This window comes from Tilletiaria anomala (genome assembly GCF_000711695.1).
Source record: "Tilletiaria anomala UBC 951 chromosome Unknown K437scaffold_5, whole genome shotgun sequence".
NCBI lineage: Eukaryota > Fungi > Basidiomycota > Exobasidiomycetes > Georgefischeriales > Tilletiariaceae > Tilletiaria > Tilletiaria anomala.
In genome coordinates, this window is record NW_013547017.1 from 208,629 (window position 1) to 232,021 (window position 23,393).

The window sequence follows — 23,393 nt, forward strand, 5'->3', positions numbered from 1 at the left end:
CTCATTTCTCGACATACACCCCATTCCTCTGAGCACGCGTCATCTTCTGTTATGAATCTTTGACCAAGATCTCTTGTTCGGATCTAGTCCATCGCGTCGGAGGTCGTCTTTCTAATGCCTTCGCACACCTGAAACGGTGGTATATTCTGGAGGACGCAGCCGGACGATACATCTAAAATGCGCTCTACGCGTCCGTTTCACTAAATTCATGCGCCGAAGATTCAACATCTTCTGTCGCCACTTCGTTCCTTTTGTCGTCCTGAATCTTGTGCCAAATGCGAACCAAGTACGAGCGCCTATAAGGAACAACCAAAGCAGCAAGAGTGCAAGCCCGAAGTAGAGATGCCATTTTAAAATTGCGGGAGTTGATGAAGACGAGGCAGCAAGCAAAGGCGAGGTCCAACCGCAATCAAGGATAGGCTCCTCTCGGGAAGTTGCCACTGCCGCACTCATCAGAATGCTGCGCCCCTGCCAAACATATTCTTCATCTAACGAGCTGTGGCACTTCCGACACTTCTACTCTGACCCAACCACTGCTACTGCATGCAGGATCCAAGACTTGAGCCTGCCTCCACGCGAGGGACGGCACGGTGAATCTACACCATTTCGTATTGAATGGCCGCGGACCGATCTCGGAAGAATGCTTCCGTGGCCGACGTGTTCTCCTGATTCAGAAAGCGAAAACTTCTCGATGACGGGTGACATTACTTAGCAGCCCCATGTCACATATAGCTGATGCCATGGCCGTCGCTTTCTAGCCGGCTGAGTACTCGCTCTGGAATGACTTGAAGGCAAGGGAAAAACACGTCCGGATCACAATCTTTGCCTTTCTGATACAACGATACGCGACATTCGTGGCTGTCCTCATTGCCATCTCCCTGCTGTGAATCCTGATTCTTCTTGTGTGAGCATGTCAGTGGCGCCAAATCGACGTGTTACACCTATCCATCAGCTGGGGCGGCAGCATTCGTTGCCAGGCTCTCGTTTCCATCGTTTTTTCATTGGGTACGATATTCCCCACCTCCGCCACTGTAGTTTCGGAGAGCGCACGATCGCCACCTGTGACTACAGAGTTCCCTTACGTGTGTTGGTGTACGGCTGCATTCCCGGCGTCTCCGCAGGCTACAGCTACACTGCTTGCACTTGTGAGTCTGCCTGGTGGGCCAAGGGGAGCCGGACTTCTTGCTTCTGACGCGAAAGGAGCGGTCGCAAAGACCGTGCATACAACTCTGGCATCTCCCTGGACGGCGCTCAGTGCATGTTGATGAGGGAACTTCGAAATGGCCCCAGGTCGGCAGCCGCACTACTGGTATGTGTGCAAGCTCGCCGAGCCCAAACGTCCACGGTCACGCGAAACATGACGTTTCTCCACTCTCCTTCTCTTTCAGTCTCGCGTTTTTGACACCGTTGTGCTGATCCTGTGAGCTCTAGGTTCAACTACCGTCATAGACACGCCTCGAACGTCCGCGCTCGTTGTCGCGTGCTTCTACGGCCAGCACCCTGTGTCGCATCGTGCGCCACAGGGTGCTGAACGTGTGCCGAACAAGTAGGCATACTACGCGTACGTCTGCTTTGCCACAGTTGCCAGCGTTAACTTTACTCTTGCCATTCCGGCCCTAACCCTGAACGATCTAGTGGAAGCAGCTGCGCCCCTTGGCCCCAGCTTGCTATTATCCCGCTGCTGCTGTCGAGGATGGTCTTTTGGGCTCTGAGAGATTGTTGGTGCGCCTGCGGCTTCAACTGACAGATCACTGGCAATGAATACTTTACCTTTGCACGATAATCATCGTTGACGGTGTCGCAAAGGTGGCTCTGATATCCGCGATGATGATGGCATCACAGCGATAGCAGTGTATGGCGGCGTTAGAGGCGACAATGATGCCAAGCAATACGTACCGTGTCAGCCACCGTCAGCCGTCTTGGACAGTTAACATCTTAACCAAAGGCAACCCGCTAGCTGTCGTGCACACTAAATTAATGTAAATTTGGCTAAGGCGTCAAGAAGCCATGTAGCTAGCTTATATTATGATGCAGTTTCCAAGTGCGTCATCAGGTCATCATGTGACGAAATGTGAAGTCGATAAACCGCAAAAAACTCGAGAACCGCCATATTATATTCGTTTGACTTGTCCCTGGTCTCCGCGGCTTTAACGGACTCTCTAATTCCATCATGGCCTTACCACCGTTGATCACATCGCAGTCTACGGGTGCTGTAAGAGTCAGAACACCATTTGCAAAGTCATCCACCTGGTCTGGCTGGTCTCTGGTGTCTTGCAGCGCGAAAGGATTCACGCCTTTACGTCTGAGCCAGTCAAGATGATGCTTGCCAACCACCCCAGGGACTGGCCTCTCCACTTTCCTGAGCCGACTTCCTCGACTGACCTCAGAACGACTGACCAACTGCTTTCCCATGCGAATACTCATCAAGTCGAAGATGACGATATTGAAGACCAGGATATACCACCGCCTCGTGCACCTTTAACTGCTATCGCAGCATTTCTCAATGCTGCTCCTGAGGATGTACAACATCGCAAGGTCGTGCGATTTTCAACTTTACAGCTCGATCACACGCGTATTGGCTGGGCGTCATATCTTAAGCAATTTGTGCTGGATCCGCTTTGTCTTTCGGGGAGAAAGGTACATATTCCAAAAGCCGTCCTCGACTCTATAGACGATGGTTATGTGATACCAACTCGTGCTGCAGGTGATGGGGGTGCTCCCAACAGCAATGCAGCAGCGTCATCGGCATTTCTGCGCCGATCGCAATCGCCTGAGGCTGAACAAGCGGATGAGAACCCTCAAGATGACCTTGTCAACTGGACTTTGATGCTCCAAGAAGTTAAATCAGTGGTAACTCAACAACCTCTGCATTCGCTGAGTTTGGCGTCATGCAATCTTGAAGCGAGCTGTCTGCGTCCACTCGCATCATACATCGAGGGGAACGGAACTTTGAGAGAGCTTCACTTACAGGGAAATTCCCTCCTGGTGCGTTGACTCCTAAAATGTTTCAACGGCAGCTCAGTGCCCTGCTCACGGTGTGTTCATGTGCTCCCTTACCACCGTCAGACAGATCCTCCTCTCGCAGGCTTGTTCGCGAGGAGTGTGCGACACTCCGTCCTTGGCATTCTGAATCTGAGCACAAACAGAATGGATGACAGGAACGAAGCTTTCGACGTCTTCCTTCTGAACCTCAATTCAGTGACTCTGCAGACATTGTCACTTTCGCAACTAATCAAGGACGGTTACGTGGAGGAGCAGTATGCGACCGCCGACGGTACGATTCAAACGAAGCGAAGATCTTTGGGGATCAAGGCTGCTCGCACGCTTGCCTTGTTCATCAGACGGAGCCTCCAAACTCAAGTATGTGCCTCGTCATCTGCCAGAGAAGCGTCGAAGGCGCGATCGTTCCCACCATACGCTGGCTGTCCAAACTTGACACTGCTCAAGTTGAATGCCAACTCTTTTGGCCAAGGCGGCGTGAGCCTGATCACCGCCGCTCACTGCGGTGACTCGAGCTGGCACGAAATCACTCCACGGCTGAACCAGCGGCTTGATAGGCCAGGCGCGCACTTCGCCTCTTCATTGGAGCCTCGTGCAGATTGGATGCTCTATGGGAGTAGACACTTTCTCCTCGTCAACCTCTACGCCTGCGAGTCAATGACAGAGGATCACGTGGTTTTCGAAGACATCCTTGCCGTGGTGCGCCATGGCCATATGGCACTCGAGAACGGTCAAGAAAGGTCTGATTGGTCCGCTGCAAATGCTATCCTCACCGAACACCCCTGTCGTGGAGTGCAGGACACCGGATCCGTCCGTTTCGAGGCTCAGGCGCTGGAGCGGGTCTTAGAAGCACTGGCATGCTACAATGAGACTAAGGGTCACCCACTGAACAATCTTCTGAAGCCGCTGCACCCATCTATCACACGATGCACGCAGATTGCTGCCTTTTCGGTCTTGGGTGTTGCGCGTGTCCTCGGTTGCAACGTATCGTCTGCTGCAACGGCCGATGGATCACCGCCTTGGTGGCTTCATCTGCCACCGGAACTTAAAATTGCAATATTGAGGCAAGTAGCTTCTCAGAGCAGAATCGAATATGACCATGAATACCCTCGCTTCTTCTCAGAACGACAGCTGTTGGCTGTGCTCAGCTTTGCCAGCGATGCGCGAACGATCGGCTACGGACGAACGAACGAAGCTCTCATTGCAACACTACGCGTCAAAGAAGAGGAGGGCCTAGTGAAGGAAGGAAGGTTGCAGCCTGGGATTCTTGGCACTCCAATCTGGAGCTTTGTGGAAGCAGCTCGTCGTTCGCCGCCACGAAATTGGCCGGCCGAGCTGGCGCACATGCAGCGCGACTTATCGAGTGACACTTGGTCGACATCGAGAAGCCGGCACGCCGAAGCAGCAGCCTTTTTGGATATCACTGAGACTTTGATGTGTAGAGAATAAGCCGTATAAGCATGGACGATAGTAAGGAACGGCGGCACGCTGAAGCACTTGTGCATGGCATAGTGACCTTACTCTGCAGAGAGCAGGTCACTCAACGCACGCATGCCACCTGGTAGATTCCTAGATAGACCGTATATCGCCTGCAATGTATTTCGAACAATTCATCCCAGTTAGCGGTGCAATTACTCAATATAATCTCGTTGAAAGGCAAATGTCCCCGAACGGAGCAGGCTGACGGCCGCAAAACGACTAGGGTCACAGGCTCGTGTTTTCGACCGGGCTACGTAGTTGGTCCTATAGGTCCAGAGGGGCTGCTCTGACCTTTCTCCAGCTGTGAACGGGATGACGCCGGACTACAGCTTATAACGGAATCAAGTAACGAAGATCAGCCTTCAGCTCTCCTTGTGAGGGATCCGGTCGTTCTGCGGTGGCTGTTGACGACCCAAAGGTTGCAGTCTCTGAGGAATTGGAATTCCAACGATCCAGGTGTGATCGTGAGGGGGAGCCAGCGAACGAGAGCTGAGGCCTGGGAGCACGTGACTTTTACAGTTTGTGTGGGGTGATGCAATGGCGCAGGGCATGCAACGAATAAAGATCTAGAGGCTCCTGTATAACGGCCAACGGCACCAAAGATAGAGGCGATTTCCTGTCTAATGTCCGCACCCCCCAGGGCGTTCCTGTGATGAGCGGATGAGCGACGACATGTTCTTAGCGAGATCTTCGGGGAAGGGCCCGAGTCAGGGGAAATGGGAGAACGCAAGAGTCTCGAGTCAAAGGATCAAAGTGGCCGCGATGATTATTACTCAAGGATCGCGGAGATCCGTTGCGGATGAGACAAGGCGAGATTCGGTGCTCCATCACCCGTCCACCCGTTTCGACGGCTCTCGAAGTGGCCTTCTTCCACAACCTCCCCTCATCTCGGCTCCTGCAGAGGTCTTGACAATCAAAGTTACAGCGAGCGCAGATTTGCCCCTGCCTCCATTAGAGCGGACCCGTCGTGGCAGCAGCCTGCCTGTCTACTCTTCTTGCTCCAGCTGGGTCAGCAGCGACACCGTGACAAGGGATGCTTTGTAGTCATTCTGATCCATTGCAATGTTTTTGCTTCCTCTCCCTTCTGATGGTGCAATCTCCTTCGAGTCTCCTCTCCGCTGCTTCTCCATACTCGATGTCTCCTTCTGGACTACCCTTGGTGAAGCAGGGCTGAAAGCATCCTCCGAGCTCATCTGTTCACCTGCATCCGACCGTACTACTAGCTCATGCTGCCCTGCTTCAGCGATCACCTTCAAAGACCTGTTCGTTAGGTTTGATGGAGCGCATGGCGCTGACCAGATCCGCAAACAAGCGTGCCTGTGACTGATTTACGGCGCGTCAAGCGAAACGTCGAATTCGCATAAGCAAAGCTCTTACCACGATGCGGCAGTTCACCCTCAACATACACGGTCTTTCCATGAGGAGTAGCACAGAAGGGCGACAGCGATCGTTGCCACATCGCAGCGTGATCCAACGCTTGATCGTCGGCTTTCTTCTGGCACTGTGTATAGCACCATCCCTCGCGCAATCCCCACCGCTGGCCACGTCAACGAATGCGGGAAGCACATCCGCGCAATCCTCATCGAACGTCGAAAATACTAGCAATGGCGCCAGTCCGACATCCTCTTCTCAATCTCTTTACACGCTTACGACAGTCTCGTTGGCCACGGTCACATTATCCCCGCAACAACCGCTTCCACCCGGGGCGCATCCGATCAGCAGCAATGCAACGAATCAATACGTCACTTCCGTCACTCGTGTTCTGACGCTCGGCATAGCTAGCGCTACCAAACCTTCCGCCATCTCTTCGCCGTCGCCATATGGAGATTCTACAGCCACAACAGCGCTAGCTTCAGACACATCCCCAAGCCTCCCACTGCAGACCGTCATCGATCCTGCTTTCGGCGTGCTCGGCGCGTTTCTCATCATCAGCGGTCTCTTCATGGCATTCTGGGGTATCAAGTCGACCTGGTCCACGGTCTTTTTCACTGGGTAAGTAGTTCATGCAATCGAAATAAGTCCAGGACAATACCCCGGGGCTTTGCTGGCATCTTAAACGCGAGGTAATGTGGTGTTTCCTTGTAGCACATCGTGCGCTCGCGCTGTCGTGAGCTTGGGGATGCATGCTTTACTTTCACTGCACTTGGCGTACAGTCTCACCTGCTAGGAGCCCACGAGGAAGTTGACCGCTGACAAATGATCCCCAAACATTTGGCTACGCCTTCACCTCGGCTTCACCATTACGCAGATTTTACTCTCTCGCCCTGATCACCATCTGCATCATCCTCCGTGCGGGCGTTGCACAATCCATCTACGATCCTTCGCCTGGTCTTCGTGGCGTCTTTCTCGTCGCGTGCGTTGTCATCGGCGCGATCGGGGGCATCCTCGCACTCATCTTCCGCTACTCTTCCACGCTGCTGACTGCCTGCCTAGGTGGTTTCGCTCTTGGCTTACTTCTGCAAGCTACACGGGATGGAGGACTCATTCGGAAATTCGGCATGCGTTATGCCCTCTACTTTGGCTGTACTGCGCTGACTTTCGGGCTTCATTTAATTGTGAGGTTACAACGGCCTGTCATCATCCTCAGCACGGCTCTCACTGGTGCCACCGCTGTCATCCTCGGCGTCGACTGCTTCACGACTGCCGGTCTCAAGGAGTTCTATGTCCGCAACATTGGCTTCGATGACATCTTCATTCGCAAGTATCCAGACACATTCAGCAGTAATCGCTGGCCTCTGACGACGGCCATGCTCATCGAAGTCGTGTCTATCGCTGCTGTCACCCTCATGGCTGCTGCCTTCCAGTGGCGCTTGTGGTCCGACCTGCGCCGCAACATTCGTGCCATGCGCGAGGCGGACGAAGACCGCGAGACGAGGCGCAAGGCAGAGAAGGCCGCGAAGCGCATCCAGCGCAGCGCTCAGGCTGACCTGCAAGAATGGGAAAAGAGGTACAGCAGCAACAACCACAGGAACATGAACGCCTTTCGGATAGCCATCGAGAGAGATGGCGCTGGCGACGACCGAGAACGCAAGAATTCTAGCATGAACAGCTTGCTCAACTTCATGCCACGTGCACTGCACACAACCGCTTCGCAAGATTCGCACGGGTGGGACATGGAATCAAAGGGCTCGATGACGCCCGCTGCGATGACACCGCACATGGAGACGGCGCCCCTCGCCCGTCCTACATCTACTCGCCCCGGCTCGTTCTTGCACTATGTCGCGACAGGTCAGCGTAACTTAGCGTACCTCTCGAAGTGGGACCCAGGCCACCTGCAGCACACCCGCACCAATTCGGCGGCTACACTACCTCCACTCGACCTGGGCGGATCACTGAGCGAGTCCTCACAGTGTCATCACCCGCAGGGGCAACATCAACAACGCCGCCAACTTGCATCGCTTCAGATGAATTCCAACCCTTCCTCCAAGTCGGCTGGAAGCAGCAACTCGGGCGATCCTGAGCTGCTGCTCGATGAGATACAAAGGATTCGAGAGAGCATCGATAACTTGCGCAAGGCATCCTCCTTCGACCTTGAAAATGCTTCAGCTGTCACACGCGCTGATGACTCAAAGCCCTTTTCCGCGACGGACGGACGCATACGCGCTGGCTCGATTCACATGAGCAAGACGGCTTCAAACGCGCTGCTCGCGGCGCCGGAATGTGTAGAAGAGGAAACGGGCGATGACACGATTGCTAGCATCCGCGATTTGAAGGCAAAGGGGGCATTCACAAGGCAGAAACGGCACTCAATGAGCGGCCTGGAGCCTTCTCAGTCATTGCAGGAAGTCATCACCTCGGAAGCGGCTGAGATACCTACACAGACCTACCGCGCTCATCGGCTTTCCTCATCTTCACCTCAGCAGCAGCAGCAACGTACGATCACGATGGATCCGGTTGTCAGTGCTGCTCGCCGCGCATCTGCCTTACCGGCCTCCAGGCCCAGCATGAGCGAAGTAAGTCCGTGGACAGCGCTACCGCACCGCAATTCTTCCGAAAGCCTGTCGCCGTCCTTGACAACTTCATCGCCGCAGCTCAACAAATCAAACACGCCGCCGCCCAAGGATCCGCTGCCACCGCTTCCGAAGACTGCCCCGGCCTCTCCTTTGGCGCATTTGGCGCCGTTGGATCGCGCACAAAGTCAGAGCAAACTTTCAGCTGGCGGATCCATGTCGCTTGCGCAATACGAAGCCAAGCACAAGGAGCGCTTGGCAGCCATGCAGCGCAATGCAACTGAAGCTCTTCTCGAGAGGGAGAAGAGCCGCTTATTACAGATCGAACGCCAAAAGGCATCTGAAGCATTTGCCGAGAAGGACAGGCACGCGCTGAAGGAAACGGAGGTTGTGCTCAAACCACAGGAGTTCTCCATGAGCGGGCATAGCTCTGGCCATGGCAAGAGCATCAACGTTATGCAGGTTCCGCAAGGCCAAGCGCCTGCATGCTCAGTGCAGTCACCTTTGGCCGCAGCCAGCCAACGAATGAGCATACCTAACGCCAGCAAAAATGCATTCGGTCATGATGATGCCAAGCGCATGAGTCTGCACCGCCGTTCGAGTAGCATTTCACTCGATGAAATTGCGCGCCAAACGCTGCAACACCGCTCGCAGCGTTCGCTTGGTGGCTTTGCGAGCACGCAGCGCCCTGAGCCTTCGTCAGCCAAGATGCAGCAACAGCAGATGCAGACGCATCCCCGCAGGAGGCACTCGGCCTCGGACTTGCTTCAACAACATGCACTTCAGTGTTCCACGCATAGCGCGGCGGGAAGGAATGACACGACCACGACCAGCGGTCGTGGAGAGATCCGTCTTCCCGACAAGGCGGCGTCCACTACGATGAACGCCACAGCTCCTGCTGTCGCGTTCAAGCGCGCATCGGCCACGCTGACCGAGACAGATCGCCGTCGTATCGCCGAGGGTGCACTGCAGGGCCAAAACAGTGGCGGCCACCGCAGGCGGCTCAGCCAGCCTCTGCTGCAATTCGACAACATGGTTGTTGAACAGGCGCTCGATAAAGCGACCGCAGAAGACGAGCGCAGGCACAAACGTGCGTCACAGTTCTCGCTGTCGATGACTAGGCAAAAGCGTTCTTCGATGTCTGCGCAGCCCAAAGCGTAAAGACGGTTTCGCTTCGGTACGCAATTCTGACTGGGGCAAAGGGATCCACTTCCCTTTCGCAGCATTTCGTCCACAATATACACTTGTCGTCGGCAAGCAACACTTTCATTCACACTCTCTTCGATTCATACCACCTCCAGCAGATCGTAGCCAGCCAATACGCATTCATGCGTACCCATGCACACATCTTTGCCTTACACTCTTTCAGTTTTTCACCTTCGACACGCCAGATGGTGGTGCCACATGTATCGAGCAGGAGCAATGCGCATACACGAAATTCGTTTGCAATTTTGTTCTGCTAAACAAGGTTTGCAGTCTAGCGTTCAAGCAATGGTACTTGTCTCTTGCTCTTTTCCTGGACAGTTGGGCATCACAACAGGGTTTCGCCGAACGCAGAGCGCACGAGCGAGCAGCCAACGGCAATGGTCTGCTCGGCATCAGCGGGCATGAGCGATGGGTTGACCTCCATGAGATCCATGGCGACAAGTGCGCCAGTCTCGTAGAGCGCCTCGCAGATGTAGTGACCCTCGCGGAAGGAGAGACCGCCACGCACGGGCGTGCCGGTCGACGGCGCGACGCTCGGGTCGAGCGCGTCAACGTCGAAGCTGAGGTGGATGGGTCTCTCGCGCTTGCCTTTTACACCGTCGTTGATGTAATCGAGCGCCATGTCAACAACTGCACCGATGCCGTACCGGTCGACCTCGTGCATGCTGAACGCCTTGATGCCGTGCTTGCGCAGGATAGTCTTCTCCTCTGAGTCTACGTCGCGCAGGCCAATGTATACGAGCCGCTTGGGGTCGAGGAACTTCGATGCGGGGCCGGGCAGCCAGGTGGAGAAGGGCTCGACCTGCGTGTCTTCGAGGTTGCACAGGAACGAGACGGGGCAGCCGTGCAGGTTACCCGAGTCGGTCGTCTGCGGCGTGTTGATGTCGGCGTGCGCGTCGACCCAGATCAGTGCCAGGTCCGGGTGCGCGGCGAGAGAGCCAAGCACTGTGCCGAGACCGAGCGAGTGGTCGCCGCCGAGCGTTAGCGGGATCTTGCCCTCCTTCGCCTTGGAGGCGACGACAGTTGCGACCGCCTGGGTCACGTGTGAGACGGTGCGAGGATTCTTCATCTTTCCGATCGGCGTATCTTTGGCCAGCTGCTCAGAAGAGACAATGGACTCGAACTGCTGATACCCTGTGAACTCGACTGTCCAGCCGAGCTGGGTGAGCTGCTCGAGCAGACCAGCGGAGACGAGCGAGTTGGGCCCTGCCTCGACACCTGGTCGTCCCTGCATGGAGTTTGGGCGATGTGGAGCGACAGAGAGGTTATTTCATGTGGGATCGATGCACAGTGCTAACGGACAACAACTACGACCAGGGCCCTCTCACCTGACCAGAGCTGAAGGGACAACCGATCAGGCTGACCGTCTTGTTCTTGACGAAGCGGAGGTTGTCAACCGCGCTGTTGGCCCGCGGCCGTTCACTGCTGCCGCAGTTGGCTGTGCTTGTCAATGCTGGTGCTGCTGACATTTTGAAGGGCTGGCTGTATGCTATGCGGAGGAAAGCAAAAGAGCCCAACTGTGTGACTTGTCTGAGCGTGTGTTCTCGCCGTAAAGCAACGGCTCGCAGGCACTTGCACTTGGGTCAGGACGAGGCCACAGCCAGGTGATCAGAGGCAGTGACAGAGCATATATATGTGTGAATATAGACTGGCTGATCGACAAGGACGGTCTCGTTGCGGGCTCCCTTGCTGTCAAGGAGAGGGTTGCACTGACTCCCGAATCTGATGACGATGAGCTGAACTCTGAGAGACTCCGATTCTACCTAGTTGTGGGTGAGTGTACGTGTGTGTTGTGACGTAGGCGCCACGCGGACGTTTCGATGTGTGACAGCGTGATCTAGAGAGTTGGATGTAGTTAGGGTTGGAGCGCGGCGTGCAGCAGCCAGCACCACTACGCAACAACCCTGCACAGAACGACCGTTCGTCGTTTCGCGTGCTTTCTTGTACTGACACTAGCGAGGGTAGCCAACCGACTCGAGGCATTCGTGACACTGCGAGTTGCTGTGCAGAGCGCGGCTGGGGTCGAGGCAACGAGGTGGTATCGTACGCCGAGAATGGAGAGGAGAAAAGACGCACCGCTCATCACCCATCCTCCAGTTGCAGGCAGCCATTAACCGGCGCAACTCGTCCTGGCATGGGCACAAGCCCAAACATATAATAAAAGACCGATACTTGACTCTCCAATATACCTTTCCTCGATATGCTGCTGCAACAAGACAAGTTCCCGCGCCGAGATGGCTACGCCATCTCGTGGAAACTCCTTGGGCCGCACTCCTCCTTCCCTTCCTCTCCCCCCCGCTGCTGGTCAAATTGGAGCGAGTGGAACGGTCCCATTGACCCTGACCATGGGCATATCAGGCTTAGCAGAAGACTGGGGGCGTTTGTAACCCAGCTGGCAAAGCATACATAATGTGCTCTTCCCTCTGTCATCCCGCCGCTCCTTCGCTCCCTGTGCTAGTGTGCTACTCGCTTGACGGTGCTGGCCCTCTCCCCGCTTGCCTTGGATGTGTATTGTCGCTCGCAGAGTTGCGAACGCAGATACGACCGGCGGCGCCACGCAAGCGAGTGAGCGATCGTGCGCAGTGCAACCAAAGGGAACCATACGCCACGCTGGTGCTCGGGCCCGGCCAACGAGGCGCAGCTCTAGCACCGCACCGCACTACATCGCGCCCTCGCCACGCGCGGGCCAGCCAAGGGAATCGCTGCGCAGGCGCGACAGGGCATGCGTGTGATTTAGACGGCGCTTGTGCCATATCTGTAGCATTCTTGTCGATGTCGCGGTGGGAGGGGAGGTGCGGTCGCAAGGTGGTGACGTTTGTGATGTTTTCATCGGCGAGATTGCAGGAGTGGCACCGCTGATTATGAGCTGAAAACATGTCCCTCGAGGAAGCGCAAAAGCAGTCTGCTTACGATGCTAGAGTACACAAGGGGAAACAAGTGGCCGCTGCTGCTGCTGCAGCTGTATAAAGCGGGTGCTCACATTTCGGGTCCGAAGACGAGTGCGCTTGAACCATACAGCGTCGAGAAGGTCTAAAACGACTCAAATGGCACCCGTCTTGACAGCATGCAGCTGGACAGAGCCGACGGCGGCTGTCTCTGCGAGCCGCTTGGCTGCCTCGTCGAGCTGTCCGAGAAGCATCATTCCCTCAAGCCTGCTCGGCTCATTTTGCAGCTTGAAGAGCTTGTTCACGTCCTCCACCGGCAGCGGCGGCAGACCCTGCTGCTCGCGCAGCGCGTTCTCAGCCCGTCGCCTGGACAGGTACGCCTCGGCGCGCGCCTTCTCGCGACCCAGCTGGCGCAGCTGGTAGCCGATGTTGCCTGCCTCGGATGCGTGCTCGTCCAGCGCCTCGAGCGTCGACTCGAGCGAGGTGGACAGCACTGGCGGCAGAGCGAACGTCAGGTTGTGGTTGAGCGCCGCGGATGTGTCCAGCGCGGCAGACGTCGATCGCTGCAGCAGAGAGGCGCTCGTTGGGGGTAAAATCGAAGGCGCAGCATCCGAAGGCGCAGAGAGCGTAGAGAGCAGCGCATCGAGAAGGGCTGTGTTGTGAAGCGTCACCGGGATCTCGACAAGCACGTTCGAAAAAGTGAGCTTATGGTCCACGAGACTGCCGCAGACAAGGCACAGGCAAATCATATGAGCTTCCAGGCTCATCTTCCTTATTCTTTCGAATGCACTCACGCCTGTGTGTGGAATTTGCCACGCCGGTAGGCGTCGATGAAAGAAGGTGCCAGCCGGAACGCCCGGATTGTCGTGTTGCCCATTGCCGACTGCGCCAGGTCGTGGACCAGCAGGATTGCTCTCCCCTTTCCCTCTGTTCCCTCCCGCTCCATCAAGCTCGATATTGCCCAGAGTCCGTCAATGACGGCAGAAGACAGGAAGGCGCCGAGGAAGCAGCCGTAGTAGAGACCCACCGGGTTCGCGTCTGCATTCACATCGCGGAGGAGTGAAAGCATCGCAGAAGTGTACCGAGTGACGCCCTTTCCGACCTGTGCCTCTGCATCCTGGTCCTCAGAGACGCCGCGATCCCGTGAAGACGAGCCAAGTGCGTTGCCTGGAAGAGAGAAAACGTTGGATACCTCGAGTGCCCCGGCAATCTCAAGGCCCAGCAACGCTCCCGTAGCGGCGCTTGGGTGAGCATCCTTGGAGTGCTTGACAATCTTGGCCAGCGCGAGACCATCGAGACGGACAGAGGTGATAGCTTGCTTGGCAGACTTGACCAGCTCCAGCGCTGCGATGTCCAGATCCGTGAGCGGACGTTCGGCCTGCGTCAACCCTGCAGCGGCCTTGGCAACTGTCGCCACGCCAGCCTTTGACGCTTCAGGCTTGCTTGCTCCGGCCACAACCGCTGCTGCTACGCTCGCTGCTGACATATTGACTGTACTACTTGACGGCCCCTGCTGCTAGTGTTGCTGCGAGCCGTTGCTTGTGGTTGGTCGAGATGTCACGAGCGAGGATGAGAAGAATGTGTAAAATCTCTCGCAGAGCGTTGGTGAGGAAGGCAGGCGGCAGGTGGGAGTCCCTCAAAAATTGTGAGCTGTCCCAGGCGTTGTTAATTAGAGTCACGTGACCGGGATGACGCGTGATTCCATTGCGTTCTTGATGGAAAGCGCAGGCACGCATGCGCGCCACGAATCACGATGTTGATCATTCATTCATGCTACATCGTCTCGTGCTCGCCATTCGTTGTGTCACGGCGCACATCTTTCCATTGGATCGAGCAAAGAAGCGATCCCCAAAGGCGTCAATCACCGAAAATGTCCGACCCAGCTTCGTCTTCCTTCCGTGGTGGGCGCAGCAACGCGCCGCCGTCACAATCAACGCCTCCAGCTCGTAATGCGAGGGCTTCGGGAACCCGCTCCTCACCGCGCAACAGCCGCAATTCCCAGGCTTCAGCAACAGCTGCGGCAACGAAAGCACTAAGGTCCACGCCTGATGCTTCAAGAGCTGCTTCCCCAGGAACGGCATTCGGAGCTCTCTCTGCATCCAAAGAGGCCCGCGAGAATGCCGAGCGGATGCACCTCAACGCATTGCTGACGGAGCTCAATGGGCAAATCGACGCATTAAGGTCGCAACTCGAGAATGCTCGGCAGCAGAATGCCTCCAGAGCATCAGAGAAAGAGAAACAAATGCAGCAGATCGCAGGACTGTCGAGTGCAGAGCTCGTCATGGACGACGAAATCGATGCTTTACTCAAAGGGATGGATGATGACGCATTGTGAGTGCGGTCCTCGAGGCAACAAGTCCACAAATCCGGTCGAATTCTTGATCTGAATCGGAATCCCCTTGAAGAACCGCTTTACTGGTATCGTCGCCATCTGCGCTTATGCAGAAGCTGATCGGCAGTAACGAGTCCGCTGCGACCGTTTCGCTTGCAGCATCCGCCGCAACTGCATCTACAGAGACTCAAGCGTTCGTGTCCGTCCCTGCGCCGGCTCTTTCTGCCGGTATCGAGGGCAGTGGTGCAGGGTATGACATCGATACGCGTCTCGTGGCGGGCGATCGAGCGGCGCGCGCTCCAGCTTCAAAACGTCGCCGAACCGATGGGGGAGTGACACAAGACAGCCCCACAAATGATGCATGGGTAGAGAAAGAGCACGATTTGGAATCATACGAACTTGACAAATACCAGTGGATGGAGGACTGGCTCAATGCTCGCAAACGAAGAGGGCAAGATCTGTTGGAGAATTTGCAGGCCTTTACAGGCTGGAGGATCCAGAGTTTGATGCAGAAGAAAATAACAAGTGCAGACCGGATGAAGAGCACGAGGGCTTTCGATGTCGCAGGCTGGCTGCATACCATTGGTGCAATACGGGTGAAGCTCACAGTGAAGGAGGAGCGGGCAAGCGGCCCGCCGAAGGTATCCGAGCTGACGGTGGAGCTGCCCAAGGGAGTCATATCCGCGTTGAACCAGGAGTCCCATCTGGACAGGTAAGTTAAGATAGCCAGCGCATCCATGGGTCGTCGGAGACGCTGATGACGATTTCCCCTTTTTCTTACGCACATAATGAAAGGCTGCTGCGACGCTGCGACGCGCCAGCCGTCTTCAATACGCTGCGAAGTCTTAGTTCAGCCGCTCGTGCTCGACGAAAACTGTTCCAAGCTGTTGCAACCCAGCTACGCCCTCTGTGCGGTACGAAAGCTTATGCAGTCAATGCAGAAGCTATGTTTCTTGCGTCTCGATGGAACCATCGGAGGCACAAATCTGGTAGAAGCAACCATAACCGGCTCGCAACTGACTTGAATATGGAGGAACACGACTTGTCGGATCAGGAAGCTGCTCAGGTCGTGTACGATCCTGAGCAGGCAGAAACACTGATCTTGAGCAACGACAAGTGAGGTACGAGCGTATTTTACTAATGTGATGCGCGCATCTGACTCTACTTTTTTTGACAGCAATGCGCAACTGCATCTTCGATACCGCATCGCTTTCGACGCGTTTGGGCGCGGTCTTCCCGATGTGTCTCTCACTGCCAAGTTACCCGACTCGAGTGAGTAATCTGAAAGCCTGGATAGCTCCGCTTGTGCAGCGATCGCTGAGCCCCCTTTCGCCCCTTTTATTCGCACAGCAGCCCTTTCACCCGAGGCGGATGAGATCTTGAGAGCTATACCCACTCAGTTCAGAAGAATGGTTGACCACCGGCCGGGTCTGGAAGGAGAGACGGAGGCTCAAGCAATAGAGAGTATCGTGCTGAGCATTGCAGCTTGCTTTTTCGGTGTCACGCTATAAACCAATCGCCCTTGCAGACGGATCAATGTTTGTATTTAGTAGCCTTCGTCTGCCGAGCCCACTATTTAACGAGAAGTTGCAATTGAGCAACTTAAGACCTCTGCGAGATCGGAATGCTGCGACCGGCTGTTGAGGGCCAAGCGTCTTCTTAGAAGTGCGTGGATTTACATAGAGTGTGGTCGCACACGCAGAAGAGCGCTTCCTCGTCCAGCCGCCAGCGCCAATCACTCGTTCTCCCCTGCGCCGGCTACCAGCTTTTGAACGATGCTGCATCTTCCAAGGCCGTATTGTGCAAACCTCTAACTTCCCACAGGAAGGCAAGCATCTCCTTGCAGGCGCTACTAGCTCGTGCATCTAGCGGACAAGATGCTGCGTCGGTCGGTGGTCTCAGCCTCAGGCAGGCTGCCCGCTTCGGCGGCAGGCGCAGCCGGAGTGGCGCGCCATGCTACCGGTGCCCATATGGCCCGCTTTTCGACCTCGTGCACTAGAGCGCAGGCATCACCTGCTCCAGAGCAACCCAAGATGGTCAAGCTCACAGTGGATGGGAAGGAGGTTGAGGTCGTCCAGGGGTGAGTGACGTTGGCCAACGGCGCGTGGCGATTCTAAAGACACAAGAATGCTAATATTATCCTGACGACCTCCGACAGTACCGCCCTCATTCAGGCTTGCGAGAAGGCAGGAGCGCAGATCCCAAGGTTCTGCTACCATGAGAGAGTGAGTTGGTACCGAAAAAGAAGAACTTGGTTGCAGCTGTTGACGCAAATGGTACGTGTCGGCAGCTTATGGTCGCAGGGAACTGTCGCATGTGCTTGGTGGAGAGCAAGGGCGCGCCCAAGCCCGTGGCCTCCTGTGCTTTCCCTGCTATGCCTGGCCAGCAGATCTTCACCAACACCCCATTGGTAGCAAAGGCTCGTGAGGGTGTTATGGAATTCCTTTTGGCCAATCACCCCCTCGACTGCCCTATTTGCGACTGGGGAGGAGAATGCGACCTGCAGGACCAATCGATGCGCTATGGCTCCGACCGGGGCCGCTTCCACGAGATCGCCGGCAAGCGTGCAGTCGAGGACAAATACTTTGGCCCCCTCGTTAAGACAGTCATGACCAGGTGCATTCAATGCACCCGCTGTGTCCGCTTTGCAAACGACATTGCAGGCATCCAAGACCTCGGCACCTCGGGCCGCGGCAACTCTCTACAAATCGGCACGTACATCGAGAAGACGCTTGACTCTGAAATGTCCGGCAATATCATCGACCTCTGCCCGGTGGGTGCTCTCACGTCTAAGCCATACGCATTTCACGCGAGGCCATGGGAGCTCAAGAAGACAGAGTCTATCGATGTTCTCGACGCTGTTGGATCCAATATTCGTGTGGACTCTCGTGGTGTGCAGGTGATGCGCATTTTGCCACGGACAAACGACGACATCAACGAGGAATGGATCAATGATAAGAGCCGCTTCGCATGCGATGGGCTTAAGTACCAGCGCCTCACCACGCCGCTCATCAAGCAGGGTGACGGCTTCGTCCCAGCTTCGTGGCCGGAGGCTCTTGTGGCCATTGCTGAAGGCCTGGCATCGAGTGGCGCAAAAGGAGACGAAATCAAGGCCGTTGCTGGCTCACTTGCAGATGCCGAGTCGATGGTTGCTCTCAAGGACCTGGTCAACCGTCTGGGCTCTGAGAACCTTACCACCGACTTGCCCACCGGGGACCAACCCTCTGCGACTGGCGTCGACATTCGCTCCAATTACTCTTTCAACTCTAGTATTCCGGGCATCGAGGATGCGGATGCCATCCTCCTGGTTGGTACCAACCCGCGACATGAGGCTGCGATTGTGAACACGAGGATTCGCAAAACCTACCTCCGCTCTGATTTGACAGTCGGCTTGATCGGAGAACAAGTTGACCTCACCTACGACTACGATCACGTGGGCACCGACGCCAAAGCCATTCAGTCCATCATCGATGGTAAGGGTGACTTTGGTAAGAAGTTCAAGCAGGCCAAGAAACCGATGATCATCGTTGGCAGCGCGGTCGCCGAGCACGTGGATGGAAAGGGCATGCTGGCAGGCTTAGCCGAGTATGTCAAGAGCAACAAGGATCGATTCATCTCTGCCGAGTGGAACGGTTTCAACATTCTTCAGCGCACAGCTTCGAAGACTGCCGCGAACGACATTGGCTTCGCTGCTCGCAAGGCAACAGCCGACATCACGCCAAAGTTCATCTACCTGCTCAACGCTGACGACTTTTCGCCAGAGAGCATTCCGAGAGATGCCTTTGTCGTCTACCAGGGTCACCACGGCGACGTTGGCGCTCAGTTTGCCGATGTGTGCTTGCCCGGTGCTGCATACACGGAGAAGGCGACTACCTTCGTCAACACGGAAGGCCGAGCGCAGCTAACTCGCGCCGCTGTTCCTCCACCAGGCGCAGCTCGTGAGGACTGGAAGATCATCCGTGCACTCTCTGAAGTGCTGGGCCACGTGCTTCCCTACAACGATCTCCTCGATCTGCGGGATCGCATGTTCGACATCTCTCCCACGCTCGTCCGATACGACATCGCTGAGCAGACCTCGGCGGCGAATGCGCTCGCTGGGATCGACTCGCTGGTCCAAGGCGGCGACGCAAAGAAAGTGTCTGGTGCGCCACTCTTCCGACCTATCACCAACTTCTACCAGACTGATCCTATTTCGCGCGCATCGCCGACCATGGCGAAAGTAAGTCTCCTTCTCGGTTGCTATTGTTCTCACCCATTGGTTCGTCATCGCTGACCACCCTTTCCTCTTCCCTCCCACTGCCCAGTGCGTCAAAGCCTTCGTGCAAAAGCTGCCGATGGAACAGGTCGAGCCACCGCGCCTGAGCGAACTTTCGTCGCTGAATTAGTTGGCTGAGAACTGTGTAGATCCAATTGCAACGCCTAAAGAATGCATACATCATGATCGCAACAGTTGTACCTACAATTTAGCCCACCGGGAGCGGACTTTCTTATGAAGCCGTGACAACGCAGGCTGCACGGCTCCATCGCTACAAGATGGCCGCAGTGACACTCCAAGGTATCCTCTGACTTGGCTGAATCAGCGTAGGGAGAGAGGTTGCCGCGGGCCAACTGCCACTGCCACCCCTGTGGAAATGGGGATCAAACTTGAGAAAAGTCGCGTATCTTCGGATACCGCTTAGAAGTCAAAAGGAGAGCACCATCGCGATAAGGTCGTCGCACGCATTGAATTCCCCTCCTTGCGCTAGGCTGTGCTATGCTGAGATAGTTTCAAAGGTCGTTGCTGCAAGATGCGATCACTTCTGACTCAGGCGGCTGTGACGCTGCGGCGAGGGGGAACATGGATCACCCTCTCCGGCTCCGCTGCACCTCTTTCGACACGGTTGGGGCTCACAGCCTGGTCCGAGGCGGCACGTACTATTTCTCGTCCAGGCGGCTATGACCTTCGACCATTGCGGAGTATCAGCAGCAGCAGCACCATCAGACGTGCCGATATAGACACCCAGATAGATACAGAAACCGCGTCCAACCAGCAGAGCACCGAACATGCTGTCGTATCGTTCGCCGATCTTTTTTCCATCGGCATCGGTCCAGTGCGTATGGTCGGCTCTCCGTTACCAGATGCCATGCCTTCTGTGTCTGATGCCGCTCATGCTTGTATTTCCTCAATTCTGTGTACAGTCCTCGAGCCATACGATCGGCCCCATGCGAGCAGCGGGTATCTTCATCTCGGATCTCAAGAGAGAGAATCTGCTCAACAAAGTCAGAAGCATCAAAGTGTCCCTCTTTGGGTCACTTGCAGCCACAGGTGAAGGGCATCATACACCTCAGGCGCTCCTTTTGGGACTAGAAGGTGCCGATTGCGAGACAGTTGACACATTCTCAATCGAGCCCAGATTCGAGGCGATCAAGAGGAACGGTACAATCGTGCTGGGCAAGGACACGGAAGGCGATCTGGCCCAAGAGGTCACGTTTGTGTACGACAAGGACTTGGAGTGGCACTGGGACAAACGCCTGCCGCTTCACTCAAACGGTATGCGAATGACTGTCTTTGACCAGGAAGGCGATTTGCTAGCGGTCAACGACTATTACTCCATTGGCGGAGGCTTTGTTGTCAATGGTTCGATGGCGACAGCCAGCTCTCCTGCAGGTATGAGCCCTGCCTTGCCTGCTTCTGTCGAGGATAGGGACGAGGTCATGGAAGCCGAAACAGGCTCCTTGCAAGTTCTCTCGGAAGACGCGCACTCTCACCCAGTGGACCTCGCTGAGAACGTCTTCTATAAAGAGATTGACCGCAAACACGCCAGCTCGGATCGTCGTCATGGTCAGACGGCAGCAGCCAACAAGGACGTGTCTGCTCTGATCCCAGCCGAGAATGCGCCGGCTTCGTCAAGCCCCGAGTCTAGCATCCCATACCCCTTCAAAAACGCAGCAAGCTTGCTATCGCTGTCGAAGCGACATAATTTGACCATTGCGCAGATTGTTTTCCAGAACGAGCGTACTTGGTACACACCGGAGCAGATTCGCGAAAAGGTGAATCCCTCAGCCACCTTGTATGCGCGTAACCACTTTCATTCTAACTAACGAACCGAGGCTTCTTCAAGCTCTTCCGCATATGGCATGTCATGGACAATTGCATTCGAGAAGGGACTCACGCGCCCGAGGGCGTCTTGCCCGGAGGGCTGAACCTCAAGCGTCGCGCCCCGCGACTCTATCGGGGCTTGCTTCGTGGTTTCTATCCCGGGGTTGCCGCTCCAAGCTCTAACCCAGAGGATCCAACACAACTCTTGCCACCATCCTCAGAAGACGGGCCCTTCTTGTTATCAAGAAATGGCGGTAGTGAGGATAGCACCAACAGTAGCAGTGCTACTGTCTTCAGACCCCCGCCTCCACCGCCCGTCCGGGTCATCCGTGGCGACCTCTCCCATCCGATCATGCCGGTGCCGCCCAAGCGAACAGTCTTTCCCGCCATGGACTTTCTATCCACATACGCCATCGCTGTCAATGAAGTAAACGCATCCGGTGGGCGCGTGGTGACATCTCCGACGCTTGGCGCGAGTGGTGTGATTCCATCCGTGCTCAAGTACCATCTCGAGTTCATTTCAGACGACCCAGATCGGGACGTTCAGACCTTCTTGCTCACTGCAGCCGCCGTCGGAATGCTTGTCCGCCGCGGCGCGACAATTTCAGCCGCGTAAGTCTTTATGTCACACTCGCTTGTGAACGTCGCTAACGTCTCGTGGACCCGCCCCTTTCTCCTTCACAGGGAGGGCGGCTGCCAAGCAGAAGTGGGTGTGGCGTGCTCAATGGCAAGCGCCGGCTTGGCCGCCGTGCTTGGCGCCCCGCCGGAGATCATCGCCCAAGCTGCAGAGATCGGACTGGAACATAACCTTGGGCTCACGTGCGACCCTATCCACGGCTTGGTGCAAGCTCCGTGTATTGAGCGCAATGCGCTCGGCGCCGTCAAGGCCGTCAATGCTGCTCAGCTTGCGCTGGCAGGAGACGGGCAGCACGCTGTCAGCCTGGATAATGTCATCGAAGCGATGCGACAGACAGGTGAGGGTTCAGGACATTGCAAGGACACGAGTATACCCTTGCGCCCAAAGACGACTGACTAGCCGATTGGTTACCTTCCTAGCACGGGCGATGCACACGCACTACAAGGAGACCTCAAAGGGCGGTCTGTCCGCCGTCATCAAGGTCCCTGTCGCAGTTCCAGCTGTAAGTACGATGGGGTTACTCCGAGTTAGGGAAAGGTTGTGAGCTCATCATAATCACTTGCAGTGTTGATTATTGCGTATAATTGAGATAGAATGAAGGGCAGTTGAGTTTAGTTCGGGCCAATGCGGCATGCCGAATTGGAAAGATCATAAGGCGGCAACTTCTTGATTCAGGTACAACGACGGATCTCAGCAGTGGGTAATGGCAAATGCGTCTCAGCTCGTGTCACGCAAGTCGCAGCTGGGGAGGTCATCCATGTACGCCGAGGCAGGAAATACAGACACTGGTCCTTGATCGCCTTCCTGTCTCCCCATGCTCCAAAGTCTTCTGCAGAGAAGTATTCACTCGCTCTCGGGGTACCCAGAGTTTACGCTTGGCTTGTACTGCCACGCCTTGCCGCTCTGTTCCAGGCGCTTAGTCGCCTCCGGTAATGCCCATGATTGGATGCTGCAGCGCAAGGCAAGAAAGTTCAGTGAGGCCCTGTTAGGAAGCTTACTTCCTGTTCGAAGGATAGGATCAACGGCTGGTACAATCACAAGTCTTTTCTACCTCTTCCATGTCTGCTCTGAGAGCCAGACCTGAAAAGCGCGGCGTGGAGACTGCACAAGTTCCATGTGGCAAGCGCACGGAGCAATGTAGCCGCTATCACTATCGCGCACAGCCAGCCGTTGACGCTGTAAGACGAGTCAGAACTGAGGCGAAGTGCAACTCACCTCGTGTCTGGCTTGTACATATAAAGGACGGTTCCGAAAACGATCGAACCCCACATTCCATAGGTCCAAAGTGATTCCCAACCTTCCTTCTCCCTCTTCTGACCTGGTGGTAGGGGCTGCGGGGTACAAGACGAGAGAGTTGAACATCAACAACATACACGCCGAGGCAGCTCTGGTCAACCCCACCTTTTCGTTGAAGAGCCGACCTGTGGGTCGATTGGTATCGCAAAAAGGATAAGCAGAAGCTCACGATCAGCTTTTCTTAACAATTTCCTCCTTCACTGCATGTCCATAGCAAAAATGAGCTGCTCACCAGTCGGTGGGTTGTATCCACCTCCGCCGGAAGCGAATCTGCGTTGGACGAACGTTCGCGCGACGGTGCTCGGCGCACGCAGCGCCTGGCGCGCCGCCGCCACGGTGCCTGATGAAGCCGCTTTCAGTGACATGGCTGCGACGATGAGGGCGAAGTGAATTGGCGCTACCTCCTTAACAAGCTGGCATCGATGTGGAAACACTTGCTATTGATGAAGGTGCCGCTGGGATGCCAATGAGAGGAGCCTCGAGTGAGCCAATGAGAGCATGAGGCTGTGAGAGGGACTGAGGGAGGCTG

At 55.7% G+C, this 23,393-nt stretch overlaps 9 protein-coding genes across 9 annotated transcripts; 5 read left to right on the forward strand and 4 right to left on the reverse strand.

Annotated features, from left to right (window-relative positions):
* Positions 1–38: 38 nt before the first annotated feature.
* K437DRAFT_134271 (uncharacterized protein) lies at positions 39–682 on the reverse strand. Its single transcript, XM_013390358.1, has one exon. The coding sequence runs from the start codon at positions 451–453 to the stop codon at positions 112–114; it is 342 nt and encodes a 113-aa protein (XP_013245812.1). The 5' UTR covers positions 454–682; the 3' UTR covers positions 39–111.
* Positions 683–2,592: 1,910 nt separating this feature from the next.
* On the forward strand, positions 2,593–4,794 carry K437DRAFT_134234 (uncharacterized protein). The gene is made up of 3 exons (XM_013390359.1): positions 2,593–2,637; positions 2,705–2,985; positions 3,067–4,794. The coding sequence occupies exons 2-3, from the start codon at positions 2,827–2,829 to the stop codon at positions 4,447–4,449; spliced, it is 1,542 nt and encodes a 513-aa protein (XP_013245813.1). The 5' UTR covers positions 2,593–2,637; positions 2,705–2,826; the 3' UTR covers positions 4,450–4,794.
* Positions 4,795–5,757: 963 nt separating this feature from the next.
* K437DRAFT_134236 (uncharacterized protein) lies at positions 5,758–9,775 on the forward strand. The gene is made up of 2 exons (XM_013390360.1): positions 5,758–6,471; positions 6,728–9,775. Exons 1-2 carry the CDS (start codon positions 5,861–5,863, stop codon positions 9,588–9,590), a joined length of 3,474 nt encoding a protein of 1,157 aa, XP_013245814.1. The 5' UTR covers positions 5,758–5,860; the 3' UTR covers positions 9,591–9,775.
* On the reverse strand, positions 9,776–11,245 carry K437DRAFT_134346 (Ureohydrolase). The gene is made up of 3 exons (XM_013390361.1): positions 11,212–11,245; positions 10,964–11,152; positions 9,776–10,863 (listed from the first exon to the last, which is right to left on the reverse strand). The coding sequence occupies exons 2-3, from the start codon at positions 11,102–11,104 to the stop codon at positions 9,961–9,963; spliced, it is 1,044 nt and encodes a 347-aa protein (XP_013245815.1). The 5' UTR covers positions 11,105–11,152; positions 11,212–11,245; the 3' UTR covers positions 9,776–9,960.
* A 1,359-nt stretch (positions 11,246–12,604) lies between these two features.
* Positions 12,605–14,064, reverse strand: K437DRAFT_231403 (uncharacterized protein). Its single transcript, XM_013390362.1, has 2 exons — positions 13,315–14,064; positions 12,605–13,240 (listed from the first exon to the last, which is right to left on the reverse strand). Exons 1-2 carry the CDS (start codon positions 14,004–14,006, stop codon positions 12,676–12,678), a joined length of 1,257 nt encoding a protein of 418 aa, XP_013245816.1. The 5' UTR covers positions 14,007–14,064; the 3' UTR covers positions 12,605–12,675.
* Positions 14,065–14,282: 218 nt separating this feature from the next.
* K437DRAFT_272030 (uncharacterized protein) lies at positions 14,283–16,363 on the forward strand (the record flags this gene model as incomplete). Its single annotated transcript, XM_013390363.1, has 5 exons — positions 14,283–14,851; positions 14,926–15,564; positions 15,648–15,968; positions 16,030–16,124; positions 16,203–16,363. Exons 1-5 carry the CDS (start codon positions 14,391–14,393, stop codon positions 16,361–16,363), a joined length of 1,677 nt encoding a protein of 558 aa, XP_013245817.1. The 5' UTR covers positions 14,283–14,390.
* A 312-nt stretch (positions 16,364–16,675) lies between these two features.
* K437DRAFT_272031 (putative NADH dehydrogenase 78K chain precursor) lies at positions 16,676–19,300 on the forward strand. Its single transcript, XM_013390364.1, has 4 exons — positions 16,676–16,932; positions 17,011–17,077; positions 17,143–19,071; positions 19,157–19,300. Exons 1-4 carry the CDS (start codon positions 16,730–16,732, stop codon positions 19,235–19,237), a joined length of 2,280 nt encoding a protein of 759 aa, XP_013245818.1. The 5' UTR covers positions 16,676–16,729; the 3' UTR covers positions 19,238–19,300.
* Positions 19,301–19,545: 245 nt separating this feature from the next.
* Positions 19,546–22,365, forward strand: K437DRAFT_231407 (L-serine ammonia-lyase). Its single transcript, XM_013390365.1, has 6 exons — positions 19,546–19,942; positions 20,031–20,882; positions 20,954–21,543; positions 21,616–21,905; positions 21,988–22,070; positions 22,134–22,365. Exons 1-6 carry the CDS (start codon positions 19,640–19,642, stop codon positions 22,137–22,139), a joined length of 2,124 nt encoding a protein of 707 aa, XP_013245819.1. The 5' UTR covers positions 19,546–19,639; the 3' UTR covers positions 22,140–22,365.
* On the reverse strand, positions 22,305–23,314 carry K437DRAFT_253632 (uncharacterized protein). The gene is made up of 4 exons (XM_013390366.1): positions 23,097–23,314; positions 22,970–22,989; positions 22,784–22,899; positions 22,305–22,517 (listed from the first exon to the last, which is right to left on the reverse strand). Exons 1-4 carry the CDS (start codon positions 23,227–23,229, stop codon positions 22,412–22,414), a joined length of 375 nt encoding a protein of 124 aa, XP_013245820.1. The 5' UTR covers positions 23,230–23,314; the 3' UTR covers positions 22,305–22,411.
* Positions 23,315–23,393: the final 79 nt, after the last annotated feature.